Below are 18,863 nucleotides of genomic sequence, written 5' to 3' on the forward strand. Positions count from 1 at the left end.
CCTCTCCAACCATTCTTTTGGTCAAGAGATGGCTGCCTGGAGGGTGTTTTTGTTTTTGTTTTCCTTTGGCAGTTTGTAGCTGGGTATTAACCTAAAATTGAAAAATGTCTTTTAAAAAATGATAGCTTAAAAACTAAAGTGGCAGCGTCACTTCCTGGATGAGTGGAAAGGCAAATTAACATTTTACCTGGCACCACTAGGCCTTTAAAACTGAATGTAGTTTGGATAATTTGTTCATATTTTGTACCTACAATAATGAAGTAGGAGTTTCTTTGGCCATATCCGTTGAGAGTCTTAAGATAGCTCCATGTGTTGTTCTTCTGACTCTAGTTATCCTTATTTACTCTCTCTTGCTTTAGGATTCAGTTTTTGCTTTTCCTGCTAATAAATCAATAGTGTGTGTTGAAAGGGACATTTGCAACTCTTAGATTCTGGGTTCTGGGTTGGATCCTTGATAAGAATGAAGTTCAGCTACCTGGAGACTTTAGGACATGAAGCTTTAGCTTTGCCTAGGTAGTAAAACTAAAAGTGGCATTTATATAACTGACATATAGGTGACATTTGTGATTGACAGAACAAAGGGGCTTTGTTGCCACTTTAATTGTTGATTAATGAGGATTCAGCTCCAGTGTGACATGGTTGCTTTCTAGAACACAAAAGAACTCAATGTCAAATGTTTCCTTGATCATGACATTCATGATTTCCAGGCAGTCTTGGTTCTTTGACATTTTAGGATGCCAGGTAAGATTTCGAGTAACAATTGAATAATTTTGTTAATTGAATCCAAAGCTGTATTACCTTTCATATCATTTGTGTGGGATGTCACCACCTAACCTAAGATTTATATGCACTAAAGAACATTTAACTTGGAGGAAATTGTTCCTCTCTTTTATGTATTTACCACCCCCCTCCCGCACCCATACCCCGTATTTGAGTAGTATTGATCAAATTTAGGACCTTACATAGTCTAGGCAAGTGCTCTACCACTTGAGCCATACCACAGACCTTTTTGTTTTTATTTCTAAGACAGGGTTTTGGCATGTTTTTGCCCAGCCTGTTCCTAAACTTAACAATATTCTTGTTTCTGATACTCCAGATAAATCGCTGGGGTTACAGATATCTATTCATAGCTCTTAGCATTGTAACTTTTTATTTTCTTTTCTCCTTTCTTTCTTTCCCCCAAATAAAGGAGAAGGAAAGCTCACCTTTCTCCTTGATGCCTTTGTTTTGAGCTGTGAAACATGGGGACAAGTAGTGACATCTTCCAAAAGTGGTGATAATATTTGGGCTTGCAAAGCTTGCTTTCTCCTTGGGCCAGCTTCTTGATGGGCAGTACTGATGACTGTGTTTACCAGTAGTTAGCTTAATGATTCTAAGGATGCCTGTGTTCTAAAGACAGGTAGTCTGTGTAATGAGTTTAGTTTGCATTGGGAGGACTCAGTGTGAGGAAATACAATAGTATGTTTCTAATATTTAAGAAAAGTATAGTATGATAGGGATTTTGCCTTCTTTGTACTTCTTGGCCTTTTAAAGTGCTGGGCAGAATTCCTATCTCAAATCTTAAAAGTTACCCATTACCAGTAGTTTGAGAATTGGTGTTAGTTTCTCACCTAGTACTCACAAATGATCACTACTTTTCATCTAGAATTGTTAGGGGAATTAACTATTGAGGTGCCTGCCTTGTTTGTTTTCTTGCAGTGGTCAGAGGTCACAGTAGCTTGGAGGTAAATGGAGCCTAATCTATATATCTTTGTCCTAAAGTTAGCATTTTGAGAGCACCAAGGCCACCATGCAATCGACACAAAATTTGTTTATCAAAATCCCAAGTTAGGTCTGGGAAGGTGGCTCAATGGAAGAGCGCTTGCCTTGCATGCCTGAGGCCCTGGGCTTGATTCCTCAGCACCACATAAGAAAAAAGCTGGAAGTGGTGCTGTGGCTCAAGAGGTAGAGTGCTAGCCTTGAGCTGAAGAGCTGAGGGACAGTGCCCAGGCCCAGAGTTCAGGCCCCACGACCGGACCAAAAAAAACAAAAAAACCCCCAAAATCCCAAGTTGTGTGCTACTGCTCGTCTTTTCCTAGAACCAGTCAGACCTAACCAAACTTCTTAAGTATTCAACGAGAGGGACTCAACTAGCAGACAGTTCCTTTAGGCAAAGCTGACTGAAACAAACTTTTACTCTAAATAGCTCCCTATGTAACTTAATTAAGACAAGTGCTGCAAATATTTAATATCTTGTGGTTGGTTTTTTTTTTTTTTTTTAGATAAACAATTTCATCTGTTTATACATAAAGCAGAAAAGAGACCTGTGAAGCAGCATGACTAGAGCTGAAGAAATGTCACAGAGCAAGGCTTGCCTTCCATGCAGCCAAACTCTTCTCCTGGAGCCCACTGAACTCCACCCCCCCCCCCCCCCCCCCTTTTTTTTTTTTTTTTGTTGTCTTTGTGTGATGACCTTGATACGATTACAAGCCTGGGAACAGGGTGAGGTGGCACTCAGAAAGGTACCGTCTATGGTGCATTTCTCCTTGCTATGCCCTTGGAGGGGACTCTTGCTTGCCTCTGGGTTCACTTGAGGATGTGTTTATTTTCTCTTTACTATTCAGGATGTTTACAGCCATCCTGTGTGGTTTGCCCACAACTGCACTCGCATTTGAATTTGGTGGGCAGCTTGCCCTGGTAAAGGATATCCCCTGCCTGGCCCCCCACAACCTCCAGCACACACACATGGGCACACTCTTATTTCTTTGAGTAGCTGCCAGGTTTGTAGTGTGTGTGTATGTCTGGGGGTAGAATAGAGTGGGTAATTATTTTGGGGATGGAAACACAGGAAAATTTTTTTGAATAGGCCTTTCAGCAAGTTGGCAAAGCATCAGGGCCTGCTCCCACATCAGCACAAAGAGTGCAGCCATGCCGGTCATTTTGCATTTGCCAGACACAGTTTCTTAGTTTCTGAATGAACAGAGTGATCCCCCCTTCTCCCCCATTCCTCACCCTTTGTTTAGAATTGGGATGTAATCTAAATAATTGGATTTACCAGCTTCCATGTTTAATATTGGAAAATTGAGTTAATAAAATGATGTTTTGGCATGTTCATCGCTCAACAAGGGACCAGCTGTGTGTGTTGACTTCAAACCACTTGGTCTCCCACGCTCCTGTTTTCCTCACTCAAACTGTGCACATAGCACTGTTTGCTTCTTAGGTTGGTGACTATCTGAAATCCCACACAGAAGTTGAATTTAATCAACCCAGGAACTGCTGTTTGACCACAGTGAGTGCTGCCTGAGAGAGTGATGCTCACTCAGCAGTAAACTGTTTAGCGTTGTCCTGTAGAGAGGCTAGAAAGAGTAGTGCCACCCTCCTGAGCGGCTCCTCTTGAAGCCTCCATATGCATTGCTTGGAGTAGGAAGATGGGGCATAGGAGAATTGTTTTAAAACCAAAGAACTTTGTCAGATCATCTCACAACTTGGTAACCTTGAAAAGAAAATATTAGTAGCTTCTGTTTTGTTTAGATCTCTGAACCTAGGGCAAAGCATATACTCTACTACTTCCAAAAGCAGTCCTCAGATCTTAGCCTCCTGAGAGGCTAGGATTACAGGACTGCTACCTTTTTTTCTTTTTTCTTTTTTTTTAAATCTGAAATATGTTCTTGAAATTTGTTTGGTCTGGGCATGGTCGTACACACCTATAATCCAAGCTAAGAGTAGTATGATCATGGCCTGAGGGTTGCTTGGGCAAAACGCTCAAGACCCTGTTTGAAAACATAACCAGTAAAAACTGCTGGGTGTTTGGCTCAAGTGGTAGAGCACTTACCTAGCAGGCATGAGGTCTTAAGTTTAAACTGCCAAAACAAACAGAGGATTTGTTTGGATATTTGTTAAGCGATAAAATATTGATTTGGCTGTACTTCTTTGTAACCCCAAAGGAGAGGAGGGTCTGGGAGCTCAGTGGAAAATAATGTCACCTTCCATGTGTCTTTAGAAGTGGAAGGGGAAGAGGAGGAAGCACATTTGTCTTTCACAACGCTTATGCAGCTCCACCAAGAACAGATAACCTTCCTTGTGGTTCGTGGTCCTGTCTGTATGGTACAAGGCAGAAATTTCCTCCCTGGCCCCACAGATAACGGCTGTGACTGTTGTGCTATGTGAGGAAAAATGGGATGCAATTGCAGGTCTTGTAGTTAAAGGGTACTGTATACTACTGTGTTGTACTGTGTTGTAGGTCCACACACAGCTCCAGGTAATCTGACTTTGGTTGCATGCTGGTGATGATGTGCTAGTGGCTCAGTAATTACTCATTAAGTGATGATGGAAATTGTGACCACACAGGCCGAAAGTTCATCAGATTCCAGTGTACCATTGGGTAGAGCTCTGCTGGCTTGTCTAGATAGAACCACATATCATTGTCTCCTGCTGCTATTGGATCTACATCCATATTTCTTAGGAGTGTTCTTGCTGTCTCTAGATTGCCATGTAGCGTTCCCCAAACCCTTTATGTGCTTAGTCAGTTGTGTGGCTTCTCAGCAATGACTGAGGGATTGTGTAGTCCATAATAATAACTAGCACAACAGTGTAGTGTTCTGTGCTAGCATTTATGGAGGGCTGGTCTTCAGTATGTAGCAATAGGCCATGAAGAGGGAATTGTAGTAGAGTCCTGGGAAGACCAGCCGAATGGTTTGAGATTGAGTGGTTGGTCATAGGTGATAGACTATGTTAGAATGAACCTGTCTCTCTGAGGAAGTGTCTTGAGCGGAGACAAGAATGAAGATGTTTCTGCTAAAAAAAGAAAGAAAGAAAACCAATAAAACAAACAAATAGGCCTAGAATATTCCCTTCTCTGTTTATTCACCTATGCAGTGAGAGAGAACTTGCTAAAACCCCTTCAATCACCAAAGTCATTAGCTTTGATCATTTTTTTCCGGCTTCCTGGTGGTAAATTTGAGACAAGTCTCATGTACTGTCCTCCCCAGGCTGGCTTTGAACCTGGATCCTCAGATGTCAGCCTCCCGAATAGCTAGGATTACAGGAGTGGGCCACCAACCTCACTACTAGGAACCCTGTACTCACCTAACCCCTTGTGACTGAACCTCTCTTTGATCAAACAGTATTTTTGTGGCAATGCATTTTGGCTCTGGGTGAAGTGGGGGAGGTGGTATTTCTGGGGTCAATACTGTGACACTGGTGGTGGTGTTAGGTATTGAGGGTAAAGTAAATGGTGCAGAAGGTAACAGTTCTCTCTTGTGGGTCTGGAGACCATGTAACCATTTTTCTCTTCAAGTCTATTAGTTCCTATCTTCCTGTACCCCACTTTGAATCTGCCTCTTCTGCTCCTAGCAGCTCCAGATACAGATTCAGCACATCTGATAATTCCCCACATTTCCTTGTAGTCGACATTCTAAAGTGGATCATCAGTCCTTGAATTACACCTACACTGTAACACTGCTTACTTCACGGATTTGGCTCTTCCATTGTATAGGATCAGTAAAGCAAGATCGACATCTTTGTAATCCACGTGGGAGGAAAAGCCACATCACAGACCTACCCTTTGTCGACTGGACACACAGTTCTGTTTTCTTCTGGGTCTTACAAATACTTAATCACTTGGGAGCTTGGCTTTTGTCTAAGGTGTAATTTATTTTGCTGACGTTTTTAATCTGATCTCCTTGACTTGAGTCTCCTTGTCATGAGGCGAAAAATGTCCTTTATTCAAGCTATTGAGGTTCTGGAATTGTGAAATACCTTCGTCAGAGAGAGAGAGAGAGAGAGAGAGAGAGAGAGAGAGAGAGAGAGTTTGTTTTTCATTATGGCTGCTACAAGAGTTGTCTCATGTGGTATTTGTTGTTGCTGACTTTTTAGAAAGAGCAGGAAACACTTAACATCCTGTTGACATGTAGGCAGTATTTCTATGAAATTCCTGTGGGACTCCCGGTAAATTGTGTCCATTTAGAAAACTTTATGAAATCATCCACTTAAATTTTTCAGCTGAATAAAAAACTAGGACAATTTTTATAAATCAGAAATGAAATTCCTTTTGCTTTGAAACAGGCAGTTAGGGTCATGGTGTTGCAAAAACAAATTAATGGAGGCTGCTCTACCTACCTCCCAGGGCATTGCAGTGTGGCCATGGCTTTGTGCAATGAGTTAGTGCCCAGGAAGTAGCTGGAGGAGCCATGTAGTCTCCTTTTGATCCAGTGTTGATTTGTTTTGGGAATAGGATCTGGTCACTGTTCACGATAGGTCCTCATGGAGGCAGGCGTAGAAGCTGGTTAGTATGGAAGGGAGGTGCAATTTAAAATGCTTCTCTGCAAGCAAACATTTTTAGTGATAATGTTGTGATAATCATAAAATTGTGCTACTTAATATTTATGGGGGGCTCTTGGGGATGTATAAAGTTAAACTTCATGATACTAGGGCATCAGTGGCTTACACCTATAATCCTGGCTACTCAGGAGGCTGAGATCTGAGGATCAAGCTTCAAAGCAGCCATAGGTTGTGGCTTAAGTGGGTATGAGAATATCTTGTAATTACTATTTTATACAAAATCTTCTAACAGTAAGGCAGTAAAGGTAGATGTATCTGTGCTTTACAAATATTCCTGATTTCTTAATTTTTATTTAATCGAGTTAGGTGATGTCACTCTCTCCCAGTGTCTAGAAGTAATTAGAGATTCTGACAGACTGTTCTATGGCCCTCTACCATAGAGCTCCTCTGGGGCTGTGTTCTTGCCCTCCTGCTCTGTGAGTTTCTCAGTCTGTGAGCAAGTCCCTATGGGTAGTTAGAAGCAGCACAGTAAGCATGTTCTCATTCTTAGACATGCTTACTTTCATTTAAACATTTTTGTGACTACAGGAAAACAGTATTAGACAACTGCTAAATGTCCAGATATATTATTTAATTAGTTTAAATAATAACATTAGTTTAATGTCCAGATATATTATTAGTGTACTTATTTGTGGAGAATGGGAAATTTACTATAGGCTACAGTTTGTTAGCTGGGATCCATTAGAGTGCAAAAGAGGTTTGCATGTCAGAGTTTTCAGATGAGAAGCATCACATTAAGGACATTTATTTTGTGCCCCATGTACACTAACTGGATTTGGTAGGGAAGAGGCCTCCTGTTGAATCTTTATGGAATTTATGTTTGACCCTGTTGGCAAAGGATTAACCATAATGTGTTGGGTTTAGGGATTTAAGTATACTAAGGAGACATTTCTTCTTTTTTACCCTCCAGCATTTTAAATGCTTTAATTACTGTAGTGTGTTTCTGTGGCATAATTTAGAAGAGACTAAAGATGAAACACTACTTGATTTGGGTCAGAAGACTGGGGATGTGGCAGTTTGAGGACAAAAATGGACTGAGTGTCAAGCCACAATAAGGAAGAAATTGTGTATTTGTGATGGTGTGCGATGAACACACAGGATGCCACATCAGTGCAATAGGAGAATTAGCTTTTCTTCATTTTGGGCTGAAACCAAAGTATGAAAGCCTTAACCCACTGTCATCAAACATTGTAGATTATGTATATGGCAATTGAAGGAAAAGCATGTATATGTGGTAGCGGTGCATACTTTATAACCCAGCCCTTTAACAAAATCTATTGTGCTTTTAAAGCAAGCCTGTGATTTTTGAGAGAGTAAGGATATAGAGAGTCTCAGGAAGAAAGAGTTTTTATCAAAAAGAGATCCCCCTCCCTTTTCTTATGTGTTATAGTTTTATTGCTGCTTGTAGGCTCATATCCTCCAGTCTGTGATTAATTTAGTTTCAATTTTCTTTTGCTTTTGCAGGCCCAGGCTGCAAGCACAAAGGAAGTTTGCTCAATCTCAGCCGAATAGTCCCAGCACAACTCCGGTGAAGATAGTGGAGCCTTTGCTACCCCCGCCAGCTACTCAAATTTCTGACCTCTCTAAAAGGAAGCCTAAGACAGAAGACTTTCTTACTTTTCTCTGCCTTCGAGGTAAGCCTGCACTGTCGAAGGAGCATCCTAATTGAAAGAACTATAAAACAGTAGATAGTGATGGATCCTGGCAGATTGCGCATTTTTCAGTTTCATGGCCACATTTGAGGAATTTTATACCAGGAGGGGTAACTGGTCAAGCCAGCTGCTGTTTTTTTTTGTTTTTTTTTGGGTCCGGTCGTGGGGCCTGAACTCTGGGCTTGGGCACTGTCCCTCAGCTCTTCAGCTCAAGGCTAGTGCTCTACCATTTGAGCCAGAGCGCCACTTCCGGCTTTTTTCTGTTTGCTTATGTGGTGCTGAGGAATCGAACCCAGGGCCTCAGGCATGCAAGGCAAGCGCTCTACCACTGAGCCACCTTCCCAGCCCCCAGCTGCTGTTTTTATATATTGTAATGGTTTCATTTGACTTTTACTTAGCCCTTCTTGGCTTTGTAATGTGTGGTTACAAAGTTTGTAGTATTTTCTTCCTTTTTGTTTCCTTGTCTGTGTTGTTATCCATGCCCCCCATGCTCACCGACCCCATTGCTGGGACTAGAACTCAGAGCTTTGTGGGCTTGCTCACATCTGGTACTGTACCACATGAGACACATCTCTAGCTCAGCAAGAAAGCTGGAAATGGAGTCTCTTGGACTTTGCTACCCTGTCTGGCCTTGAACTACTGTCTTCTCAGTCTCCCAGCTTCCCGCATGGGGCGTGAACTTGGGGAATGGAGATGTCCCTGAGCTCTTTTTGCTCAAGGCCAGTGGTCTACCACTTTGAGTCACAGCACCATTTCTGGTCTGCTGGTGGTTAATAGATGAGAATTCTTATGGGTTTTTCCAAAGCCGAGGCTGGCTTTAAGCCATACTCCTCAGATCTCAGTCTCCTGAGTAGATAGGATTATAGGCATGAGACCAGTGCCTGGCTTCCTTACCTCCTCCCCCATGCCCCCTTTGTGTTTTGGTAATGTTTGTATGTGAGAGAAGTCTATAAGCATACCTGCTGAGAGCTCACTGTCCTACCAGTCTGTGCTACATTATAAAAACCAGCAGAAATTTTTATAATAGTGAAGATATTTGTCCAAGTAAGCGAACAGGATCTGCTAACAGAGCAAGGTGATGGGAAAGGTTTGTAAGGAAGGATAGGTTTGGATTTCAGTGGAGCCATGTTCCCTAAGAGAGAATACAGAATTGTCAAGAAAATTGAGGTAGTCCTTGAGGATATTGAGGGAAGAAAGTTATGTGTTAGAGGTAGAGTTAGATAGGGAGGAGAATTAGAAAATGGCCTTGGATAAGTTTGGTTGAGAAGAGAGTGACTGGAAGGAGAGAGTCTTTGCTACTTAAATCTGCCCATATAACTTATTTGTAACACACACACACACACACACACACACACACACACACACACACACACACACACACACACACAGTTGTGATCTTGAACTCTGGGTCTTGGTGCTGTCCCTTGAGCCACAGTGCTACTTCCAGCCTTTTCTGTTTATATGGTGCTGAGGAATCGATCCCAAGGCCTCACGCATGTGAGTGGCAAGCACTCTACCAGTGAGCCACCTTCCCAGCCCCTACATTATATTTTTAAGTACTGAATAGTTATAGTAAATACAGTCTGGGGCTGGATTGGATGCTGGACTGGGGAGAAGAGTCACCAGTAGGCTGTGAAGCTGAGATAGGGTGGTGCCAAGAGTAGAAAGAGACTGGAATGAAAGTCTCCAAAGAAGGAATTAAGCAAAGAAATCTGAAAGGGTGCTTGTATCACCATCAGCAAAATAAGTTCAAGTCAATAATTAAAGCTCTGTTGTGATGAGACTTTTATTGTGATGTTCACAAGACTTTTTATCACATCTTGAGCTAGGTTTTATTTTTATTTTTAAAGGTACCATGACTTAACTATGTTGGTTACCTCTATTCAAGCAAATGATTTTTGGCCATGGATAGTTGGCTTAATTTGTGGAATAGTAGTCTCTGTGTCCAGAAAATCCATCAGTTCTGGTGGTTTGGGGGAGATGTAGAGAGGACCTTGTTTGGAGGGATGTGCATACTATTCAAATAAATGATGCAAAAAGAAAATCATGGCAAGGACCCACCTTTGACGTTTAAGGATCATAGGCATGGAGAATCATCTTCTTTTAGGCAAATTTGCTCTTTGTGATGGCAAAAGCAATAAAAGTCTAAGTAACAAACCTAGGTGTTGTATGTATAACAATTTTGGAAAAATATGAGTCTTGGGAGTTTATATATAAGCTTTATTTTATAAGTCAGATAATATTGCAGGTTTTGATTTTAGTAAGGACTCTGGGCTTTTAACATTTCTCGTATAGGTTTTTGGATCTGAGGTATTAAAATTGAGAACCATTTTAACTTCCCAATATGTCTGTGAGATCTGACCTTGTAGTACAGATCCATAGCCACAGATGCTTGGAAAAGTAAATCGATTAGATAGTGAATTTTAGTGCAAAATTAGAGATGATTATAATCTGCCTTTCGATGAATACAAAGGTTATATAGATGATCCCTTTAATATATACTTCAGTTTTGGGGGTTAGTCATAGGAGCTTGAACCTTGAGCCTAGGCACTGTCTCTGAGCACTTTTGTTCTACCACTCTGAGCTACAGGTCCACTTCCATTTTTTGGGTGGTTAATTGGAGATAGTAGTCTCAAGGAGCCTTTTCTGCTGGCTTTGAACTGTGATCTTCAGATCTCAGACTCCTGAGTGGCTAGGATTACAGGTGTGAGCCATCAGTGCTTGGCTTTAATGTGTACCTTAATAATTCTCTTTAAGTTATATGTTCAGAAAAAGAGATAAACTTTATTGAGGGGGTGGGGAGAGTCATAAAAAATATATCTCATTTTTCTTGGTATACCAATAGTAAAGAATTAAAATAACATCCTTTTCCCAGAGCTCACCAGTGTTACATGTTGTCTTTGTGAATATTTGCTAAAGAAGCCTTCTCTGTGCATATGTGGTACTTGTTGGTATTGTATTAATAACTGTTTTAGAGTTTATCACTGTTCTGTTTTATACCTGTCTCATAATTTGTCTAATTCTCACATTTGTAACCCTGGTATTAACAGCTGATGATGAATATCCTCAGCAGAATCTTAGCCTCTGCTAAACTCTTTTCAGGCATGGTTCACAATTGGGACCCCGATTAACATTCTTAGTTCTATACTTTGACTTCTTTTTTGGTGCTGATTTCAAAACAAAAAATGCATCCTGTCAGAGCCCCCAAACCTCCATATTGAGCCTGAAGAACATAGTAAGTCTTAATCCATGAGTGACAGCAGGCACTGTCGGGGAGAAGGTGATCTCTAATAAGCTCATTACGGAATGCCTGGCTGCAGGAACGAGACCCTGTGTTGTTTCTGGTTAAGGATTACAGGTCATTCATTTGTCCAGCCCAGTTTATCATCTTCAGTAGTTTCTGTGCTATTTTGGAATGTGGGAGAGAGTAAGTGGTGGAGGAATGGGAAGGACAGTAAATGGAGTTCTCTAAACCTATCCCTGATGTTTCAAGAACCCAGCCATACCTTTTCCTGGAAATTTCCTTAAGTGTCTTCAACAAAAACCTTAGGTTGAAGGTACCTATACCATCAATATTGGGATTACTGACGACATGTAGACAAATCAGCTAGTCATTCTGGGTTAAAAAGCTTTAGAGATTAAAAGAAAAATGTGTCTGAAGGCACTAAGAGACCTATCAGCCAAGTTTGGCAAGGCTCTTTGCTTTTCTATTTAATGTCATGCCCTAGAACTGCTCAAGGAAAGCAAGGGGGAATGAACATTGGAGCAGGGCCTGAAGTGTTTGCCTGCCTGCCGTGTATTTATCTTTAAATAGCTGCTTTGAAAGGGTCCACATGTCTCTTGCCAGAGGCATAATTAGTATCTTCCTCTAGTACAGGCGGGGACCGGGGGTTTGTGTGTGCGCTGTGCACAGTGATTCGTACCGTCGTTGTATTTCCTGTCACCAGTCTCGTTATTCTTAATGAGTTCTGTCTTCCTCTCTTTGTTCTGACTATAATTATTAAGAGATTTAAAAGAGCTTAATGCAGCAGAGCAATGGCAGGTTAAATGATTCTCTTATTTACATTTTTCTCTTTATGGAGCACTGCAAACGAGAGGGGATTCCCAAAGGGGACTCCTGAAACATACACACTAACAACACAGTTCATTCTTAAGACTGTGGCTGTCACAGTTCAGTGTCCCAGCATGGTCTGCTGCTGAAGAGAGCCTTTGGTGGGTGGGGAGGATTTCTTGTACACATCTTCACTGTCAGCCATTGTGAAGCAATGCTGTCTTATTTTGGGACTGCTTGCCATTGTTTCCACTGTCTTACAGAATCTTCCAAGATCTGCTGTCATTCAGTTGCTAATTAATTCAGCTAACCTTTATTGAACCTCCTTTTGTGTGCCAGACACTCAGAAAACAGAGATTAGACACCGGAAAGCAGAATCAGGTTGTAGGTGAAATAGAGAATATGGTAATAGGTATGCGAGAGCGTCAGAGTAGGTAGAGGCCTGTGCTGTACACAACTGGGATGACTGTAAAAATGACGGGGCTGGAATGAGCTGGCTTTGGTAGTAGATAAAGAAGCCTTTGGAGGGAATTTTGCAGAAGCCTCTGACAATGCACAGAACACTGTGGAATGGGCTGGGGCTAGGGTTAGGGTTGGTTACTTGGCTGGTTCATGGTTAAGGAAGTTAAGATGTGAGTTCAACCTGCAGTGATGGGCTCAGTACTGGGGGCACTGCTGAGGCTCTTCAGCTAAGAAGACGGTTGAATAGAACTAGTAGATTAGGAAGATTATCCTGGGCATCTGTTTGAAAATGATTGAGGGTCTCCTGAGGAAGCGCAGTGGCTGAAGACTGGTAGATCTTGAGTGATGACTTAAATCCCTCTTAGCTCAAGTTTACTTTCCCATGTAATGGTTATTGCAAAGGACATGCTGGGGGCAAACAGGTGCCAGTGATTGCCAGAGACAGTATCCAAGTCCAATTATTTGCTGTTTTCCAATCAGTTTATACAGCGGTAATGTAGATTAAGGAGGATTAGATTTGAGGTTTCCCTGGGACAATTTAAAAACACCTATGAAGATACTCCAGGACAGTTGCTGGCTTTGTTGGCCAGGGGCTCATATTTTGATGTATTACTGGCCTTAGTTATTGAGACTTGTAAGTAGGACACACGTGAAAGTTTGGAGGTGATTTGGAGGTCACAGAATGAAAGGGGATTAACCTGCTAGAAAGCAATTAAGTAATCTCCCAATTGCAAGGAATATTGTGGTGCTAATAATGAACTTGGTTGAACAAAAAGGGAATACTTTACATAAGCTCCTTAGGGAGGAAGGCAAGCTGTCACAGTGGTACACAGCTCTTCTGAGGTCCCTTCTGTGAGGTGTTGCATCTTAATTTTTTGCCTGCAGAATGGTGAAAGTGAAATGATCCCTGCCCTGGGGTTTCTGTGGTCACCTTGCCCTCTGCTTTCTCCAAATCAAAGCACCCTTTCGCTCTTTATAAGTAAGCTCTTCTTTCCCCTAGAGTCTCGGTTCTGCTGAGCATGTAATTTGTTTGCTAGGATAGTTTATCAGCTAGTAATGAAGAAATAGGAAACCTTGGAATTCTTGAGATCGGAGGAGAAGGAATGATCCCCTTTAATTGCTCTGTGACCTTGATCAGTGAAGGCGCCAAGATGTTGGCACAGCTCCAGGCCAGCTGGCCTCTGACCATGCCTGCTCTCCCAGAAGATAAAGCAGGCTCCCTTCCCCTCTCAGGAGCTGAAAGCCCCTGTTCAGTTATACTTCTAAGAATCCTCGCTGGCCCGCACTCTCCTCAATATCCAGTATCTAGACTGTTGGTATTTCTTGTGCTTTTTGAAATCCACTGACAAGAAAGAATAAAGATGGAGACATGAACTTGTAAGTGCTGGCAGTGTTTGCTGAGGACCTCACTGGCTCATAGAGTTGTATCCCTTCACTTTCACTGAAGTTCTCTATGCCCATGTTCCATGGGAAACATGAGTGTTTCTGGGGATCTTGGAAAAACTTTGCATGGCTCATAAGGTCACATGCAGACTTTGTGATCCATAGTGATTGCTCAACTAGAACTTAATATGCTTGCTAGTTGTGATGTAGTTTGAACCCTATTCTGTCTGCTCTGTGGTCTAATTTGGGTACTTATAAATGTGTGGTTGGTGTGTGTGTGTGTGTGTGTGTGTGTGTGTGTGTGTGTGTGTGTGTGTGTGTGTGTGTGTGTGTGTGTGTGTGTGTGTGTGTGTGTGTGTGAAGCTTACCTATGTAGAAGGGCATTAAGAAAAGGTTGGTGGGATCTAGCTTTTAATGACACATGTGCTAGGTGATCCTGAGAATCTGATTTTGGAAGGATAGTGGTGCCCATTTGTTAGTGCTGAGTCTCTCGTGTTTGAGATTTTTGCAGATAGAATTTGTGTCCTAATACAGGAAATTCGGGATCAGACAACCAAATGAAGGTGTATTATTCATTTGGCCCACTGTTTGAGCTGTGCCCTGTGATTGGGAAGTTAATACTTCATCCATTATTCTTGAAAAAGATGTTTTCATGCCTGAAAGTTAACCACTGTCATGTGGCCTCACTCTGGCTTTCTAACCACTGAACTCATTTTGCATTTCCACAGTCTCCTAACATCTGATCTGTCTGATTTACCTGCCTGTCAGGAAAAGAAAGAAAACTCTCCACTTTTATTTATTGGAAGAATGACTGATTTCAGAGCAGTAAGTTGTTTTTGAAGCCTGAGAATTGGCCTATCTATGATTAGGATTTAGCATAGTAATATGTTGCTTAAGTGCACAACTTTTAGAGTCGTAGCACCTGCTTGGTTAAAGTGTTTGTGCAGGCAGTGAACTAAAGGCATGCTATGTAACTGCCTGCCTGAACTAAAACTTCAGCCTAGAGCTTTGAGTGAAGAGTTTAGAGTTCATTTCAGTGGCTAACTTTCCTCTCCCATCCTCCCTCCCTCCCTTCCTCCCTCTCTCCCTCCCCCCCTCCCTTCTTCCCTTCCTCCCCCCCCTCCCTCCCTTCCTCCTTCCCTCCCTCCCTCCCTTCCTCCCTCCCTCCCTTCCTTCCTTCCTCCCTCTCTCTCTCTTCCTTCCTTCCTTCCTTCCTTCCTTCCTTCCTTCCTTCCTTCCTTCCTTCCTTCCTTCCTTCCTTTCTTTCTTTCTTTCTTTCTTTCTTTCTTTCTTTCTTTCTTTCTTTCTTTCTTTCTTTCCTGATTTGCATGATTGGGAGGTAGGTTCTCCCTTTTTGTGTGTAGCCTTTGGCATGCCATACTCTTAAGTCCTGCTATACATATATATGACTGGTACCTGATGTGAGTTACTATTGCTTTTCTTCAGGACATGCACTGATATGTCTCTGCTCATGGAGATAAAAGAGATAACATCTTGATTATGAATCCCATTAAAGGGGGGAAAACAGTGCACAGAAGATCTGGGTAGCAAATAACTTTAAGGTGGTTCTTGGAAAGTCCTGTGAAGAATTCTTCTTCCCTGCAAGTCATAGAGGATGACCTAGAAGAATCAGTTTGTTGTGCTCTTACATTGTGCTGTAGTGGCTCCATGGTCTTGGGGGGGGCGGGGGGTGGGACTTTTGGTTTATGTGTGTGAATGAGTGTGAAGATGCAGATACATTGTTTGGGTTTTTGGAAGATTGTCTGGCACACGTGGAGTTACGTATGCCTGAACTAAGGTAGTTGTAGTTGCTGCCTTTGATAGTTTTTCCAGTTTCTGTTATGGAGTGCTCTCCTTCTTCCAACTCAGGAAATTAGTATATACCCCCCATCTCAGTCCCTGCTAGTTCCTTCTCTTTGAAGTTTTGTTATATTTCATGTGATAACTAGGGCTGATTATTTTTCATTTGTTTGTGTATCCTAAGGTTGAAGCTTGAGAAATTTCAACTCTGTGGGCCACTTTCTTGTTAATTGGGTCAAACACCAGAATTTGACTCTCCTGTTAACTGCCTGAGTGTAAGGGAATCCCTTTAGGGTCTTTCCTGAACAGAGCCCAGCCATGTTTTGCTTGCTGAGATTAAAAGAACTAGCTGAGGAAGGAAAGATAATGGGAAGGAGGGCTCGTCTGTGTACATAATTTATGGAGAAGAATCCTACTTTATAGAAACCACAACCCAAATTAGAAGAAAACAAGCTTTTGGATTAAAATGATTTCTGTTGTGGTTGTAACATACCACAGTTTGATTTTTGTCCAGATGAAAACATTTGCCTTGCACTTCAGTAAATATTGTGGCGACAGTGCCAGCTAATTTTGAGAAGTAATGAAATTCGGCTTTGGCAAAGCGCAGACGCATTCCTTACTCTTGATTTCTCTTATCTGATCCAAGTTCAGATTTTTTTTTTTTCTTTCAAAAAGTGTTAGTGCACTTGAATGATGAGGAGGGGAATTATGCCTGTAGTTTTAGTAGAAAACTATTTATATCACACTGTGGAACCTTCTCTTCCCCCCCCTCCCCCACAACAATTTAGAATTCACTTTTCATTGATTACTACATCAAAATGACAGTGTTCTTACAGGAGAGGGAGAGAGCTGCAGTATCCTAGGTAGAAAGTTAGTCTTTTTCACTTAATTTACATCATGGACAGGGCTTGTTATCATGGAGGGACCACCCTGAGAACACTAAAGGCATGACTCAAACTAAGGGCACCAGCCCAACTTTGTACCCACCACCAGCTTTGTTGCTCTTGTATAGTAAGCTGTACTTGAGCTCCACTGAAGGAATTCAATCTCTCTCTCAAGAGGGTTTTCTGGTTGAAAACTGCCTGACTCCCAGTCCTATTCCTTGAGAACTTTTCATCCTTGTTTGTGGCTCCATTTTCATCCTCTTGAATGCTACACCCCTATATATCTTGTCCAATGATTGTTCTATCTGACATTTGGGACAGTGAGGATTCCTCAATCAAATTTCTAGATATTATGCTGACTTTGATGTGTCAGGATCTCTAAGTACGTATAATGGAAAAATTGTGAGCACTCACACTGCAGTGTAACTTCGTACTGACTCAGCATTGATAACTCGGTACTATGGCATGTGGGCTGATTTCCCCAGTAATATTAAACAGTCCGGACTACTCTTGTGCTTTGAGGGGTTTTACCTTTTTCTGTTTCTAGTACATTTTTCTCTTCCACTGCATTTATTTTTAAGTTAGATAATCAAGGTTGTGCCTGCCTCTGTTACCTATATCAATTTGACAAATAAGGTTAATGAAACGTCCAGGTAGGAGGGCCCCATCCAATTCAGGACATGTGTACGTTCAAGGGAGGTCTGTACTATGAATACCCCTTAGATGGTAAATGAACCAGCAGTGGCTTTTAGAGGAAGATGCCTGTAGACAGGCCACATCAGCTCAACAGGACAGTGTTGGCCTTAGGGATACTTGTTAAAGGAGAGAATGGGCACAAGATTAATGTTTGAACTAAGGATACCATCTCACATATGGTGGTAGTGAACTGACCTCTTTACCTGGAGCTGTTCTAGAAAGCTCTCTGTTCCTCATGAGATTAAGGAACCCTTCTTTTTTTTTTTTTTTGGTTGGTCGTGGGGCTTGAACTGTAGGCTTGGGTGCTATCCCTGTACTCTTCAGCTCAAGGCAAGCGCTCTACCACTTGAGCCACAGTGCCACTTCCCATTTTCTAGTGGCTGGCTTTGAACCATGATCCTCAGATCCCAGCCTCCTGAGTAGCTAGAATTATAGGCATGAGCCACCAGCACCCGGCTCATTATTTATTTTTTAATATTGTGCTATACCTTTAGGTTCAGACATAACAGTTATCTAAATAAAGTGATTCTGACTGGTGGGCCTGGTGTCATACCTGAGATTTTTTTTCTCAAAGCTTGTGTTCTACCACTTGAGCCACAACTCCATTTCTGGCTTTTTGGGTAGTTAATGGACGAAAAAAGAGTTCCACTGACTTTCTTCTCTGGCTTTGAACCGTGATTTCCAGATTTCAGTCTTCTTGAGGAGCTACCATTATAGGCCTGAGCTACCAACTCCCATCTCAGAATCACTTTTTAAGATAAAGACAGTCTGATTTTTTTTCTCTGGTGTACCTATAATTAGAGGAAAGAAGTCATGTCTTTTGGTATCCCTAACTAGATTGGTAGACTGGTTGAACATGCAGGGGAATATTTCCCTCTCCCCATTTTTCTTCTGTGCTGTTAGCCTCTAACTTTCTGGGAGCTGTTAGAACAAGTACATTTAAAAGATCCATTGCTTTTGTTTTCATTGAAGTTGCCTGATTTACTTTGCTAAGATTTGGAAATGTCTTCTGTTCCCCTCAAAGGATGATGTGACTAGAAGCCTCGGCTCCTGTGTTGCCTTATTGGGAGTTGGTGGAACTTTTTAAGAAGTGGAACGTATTGTGAGGTCCTTAGATCTTGCTGGGGGTCCCTGCTCTTTATGGCTCTTGTATGACCCATTGGTAGTTAAGAGGGTTGCTGTAAAAGGAGCAAGTTGGGCCCTAACCAAGTCTTTCTGCTTCTGGCTTACATGACTATTCTTGTGGGCCATCCACCATGGGCTCATTGCCCACAACCTGTACATCAACACTGAACTTCCTAAACCGTGAGTTAATTAATACATTTTTTCTAAGTGGTCTATATTGGGTTCTTTGTTATGGTAACAAAAAATGACTATAACAAAAAGCTGACCAATACATGCTTCTCTAGAATATTAATGAAGTCTGGATACTGGGTCTGTTTTTCTTGGAACACCTTATTCTCTCTACATCTCAACTGTAAAAAATGCTTTATACTGCTTGTATTGGGTTTGAGTTTTACAAAATCTTTAACAAATTCTGCAAGTTAATTAATTTATTTTCTTATGCTCCAAGTAGATTTTTTTACCTGAAAAAAGCATCAAACAAAAAAGGGCTTT

At 41.7% G+C, this 18,863-nt stretch overlaps 1 protein-coding gene across 3 annotated transcripts in view; it reads left to right on the forward strand.

Annotated features, from left to right (window-relative positions):
- Positions 1-18,863, forward strand: part of Jarid2 (jumonji and AT-rich interaction domain containing 2) — a 239,718-nt gene that overhangs the window by 172,088 nt on the left and 48,767 nt on the right. For all 3 annotated transcript variants that reach the window (XM_042678520.1, XM_042678522.1, XM_042678521.1), the window contains one exon: positions 7,783-7,952. In XM_042678520.1, coding sequence (XP_042534454.1) covers positions 7,783-7,952 — 170 coding nt within the window. The remainder of the gene's footprint in view (positions 1-7,782; positions 7,953-18,863) is intronic.

The sequence above is a fragment of the Dipodomys spectabilis genome, unplaced genomic scaffold, assembly GCF_019054845.1.
Source record: "Dipodomys spectabilis isolate Male_0828 unplaced genomic scaffold, ASM1905484v1 ptg000045l, whole genome shotgun sequence".
Lineage (NCBI taxonomy): Eukaryota > Metazoa > Chordata > Mammalia > Rodentia > Heteromyidae > Dipodomys > Dipodomys spectabilis.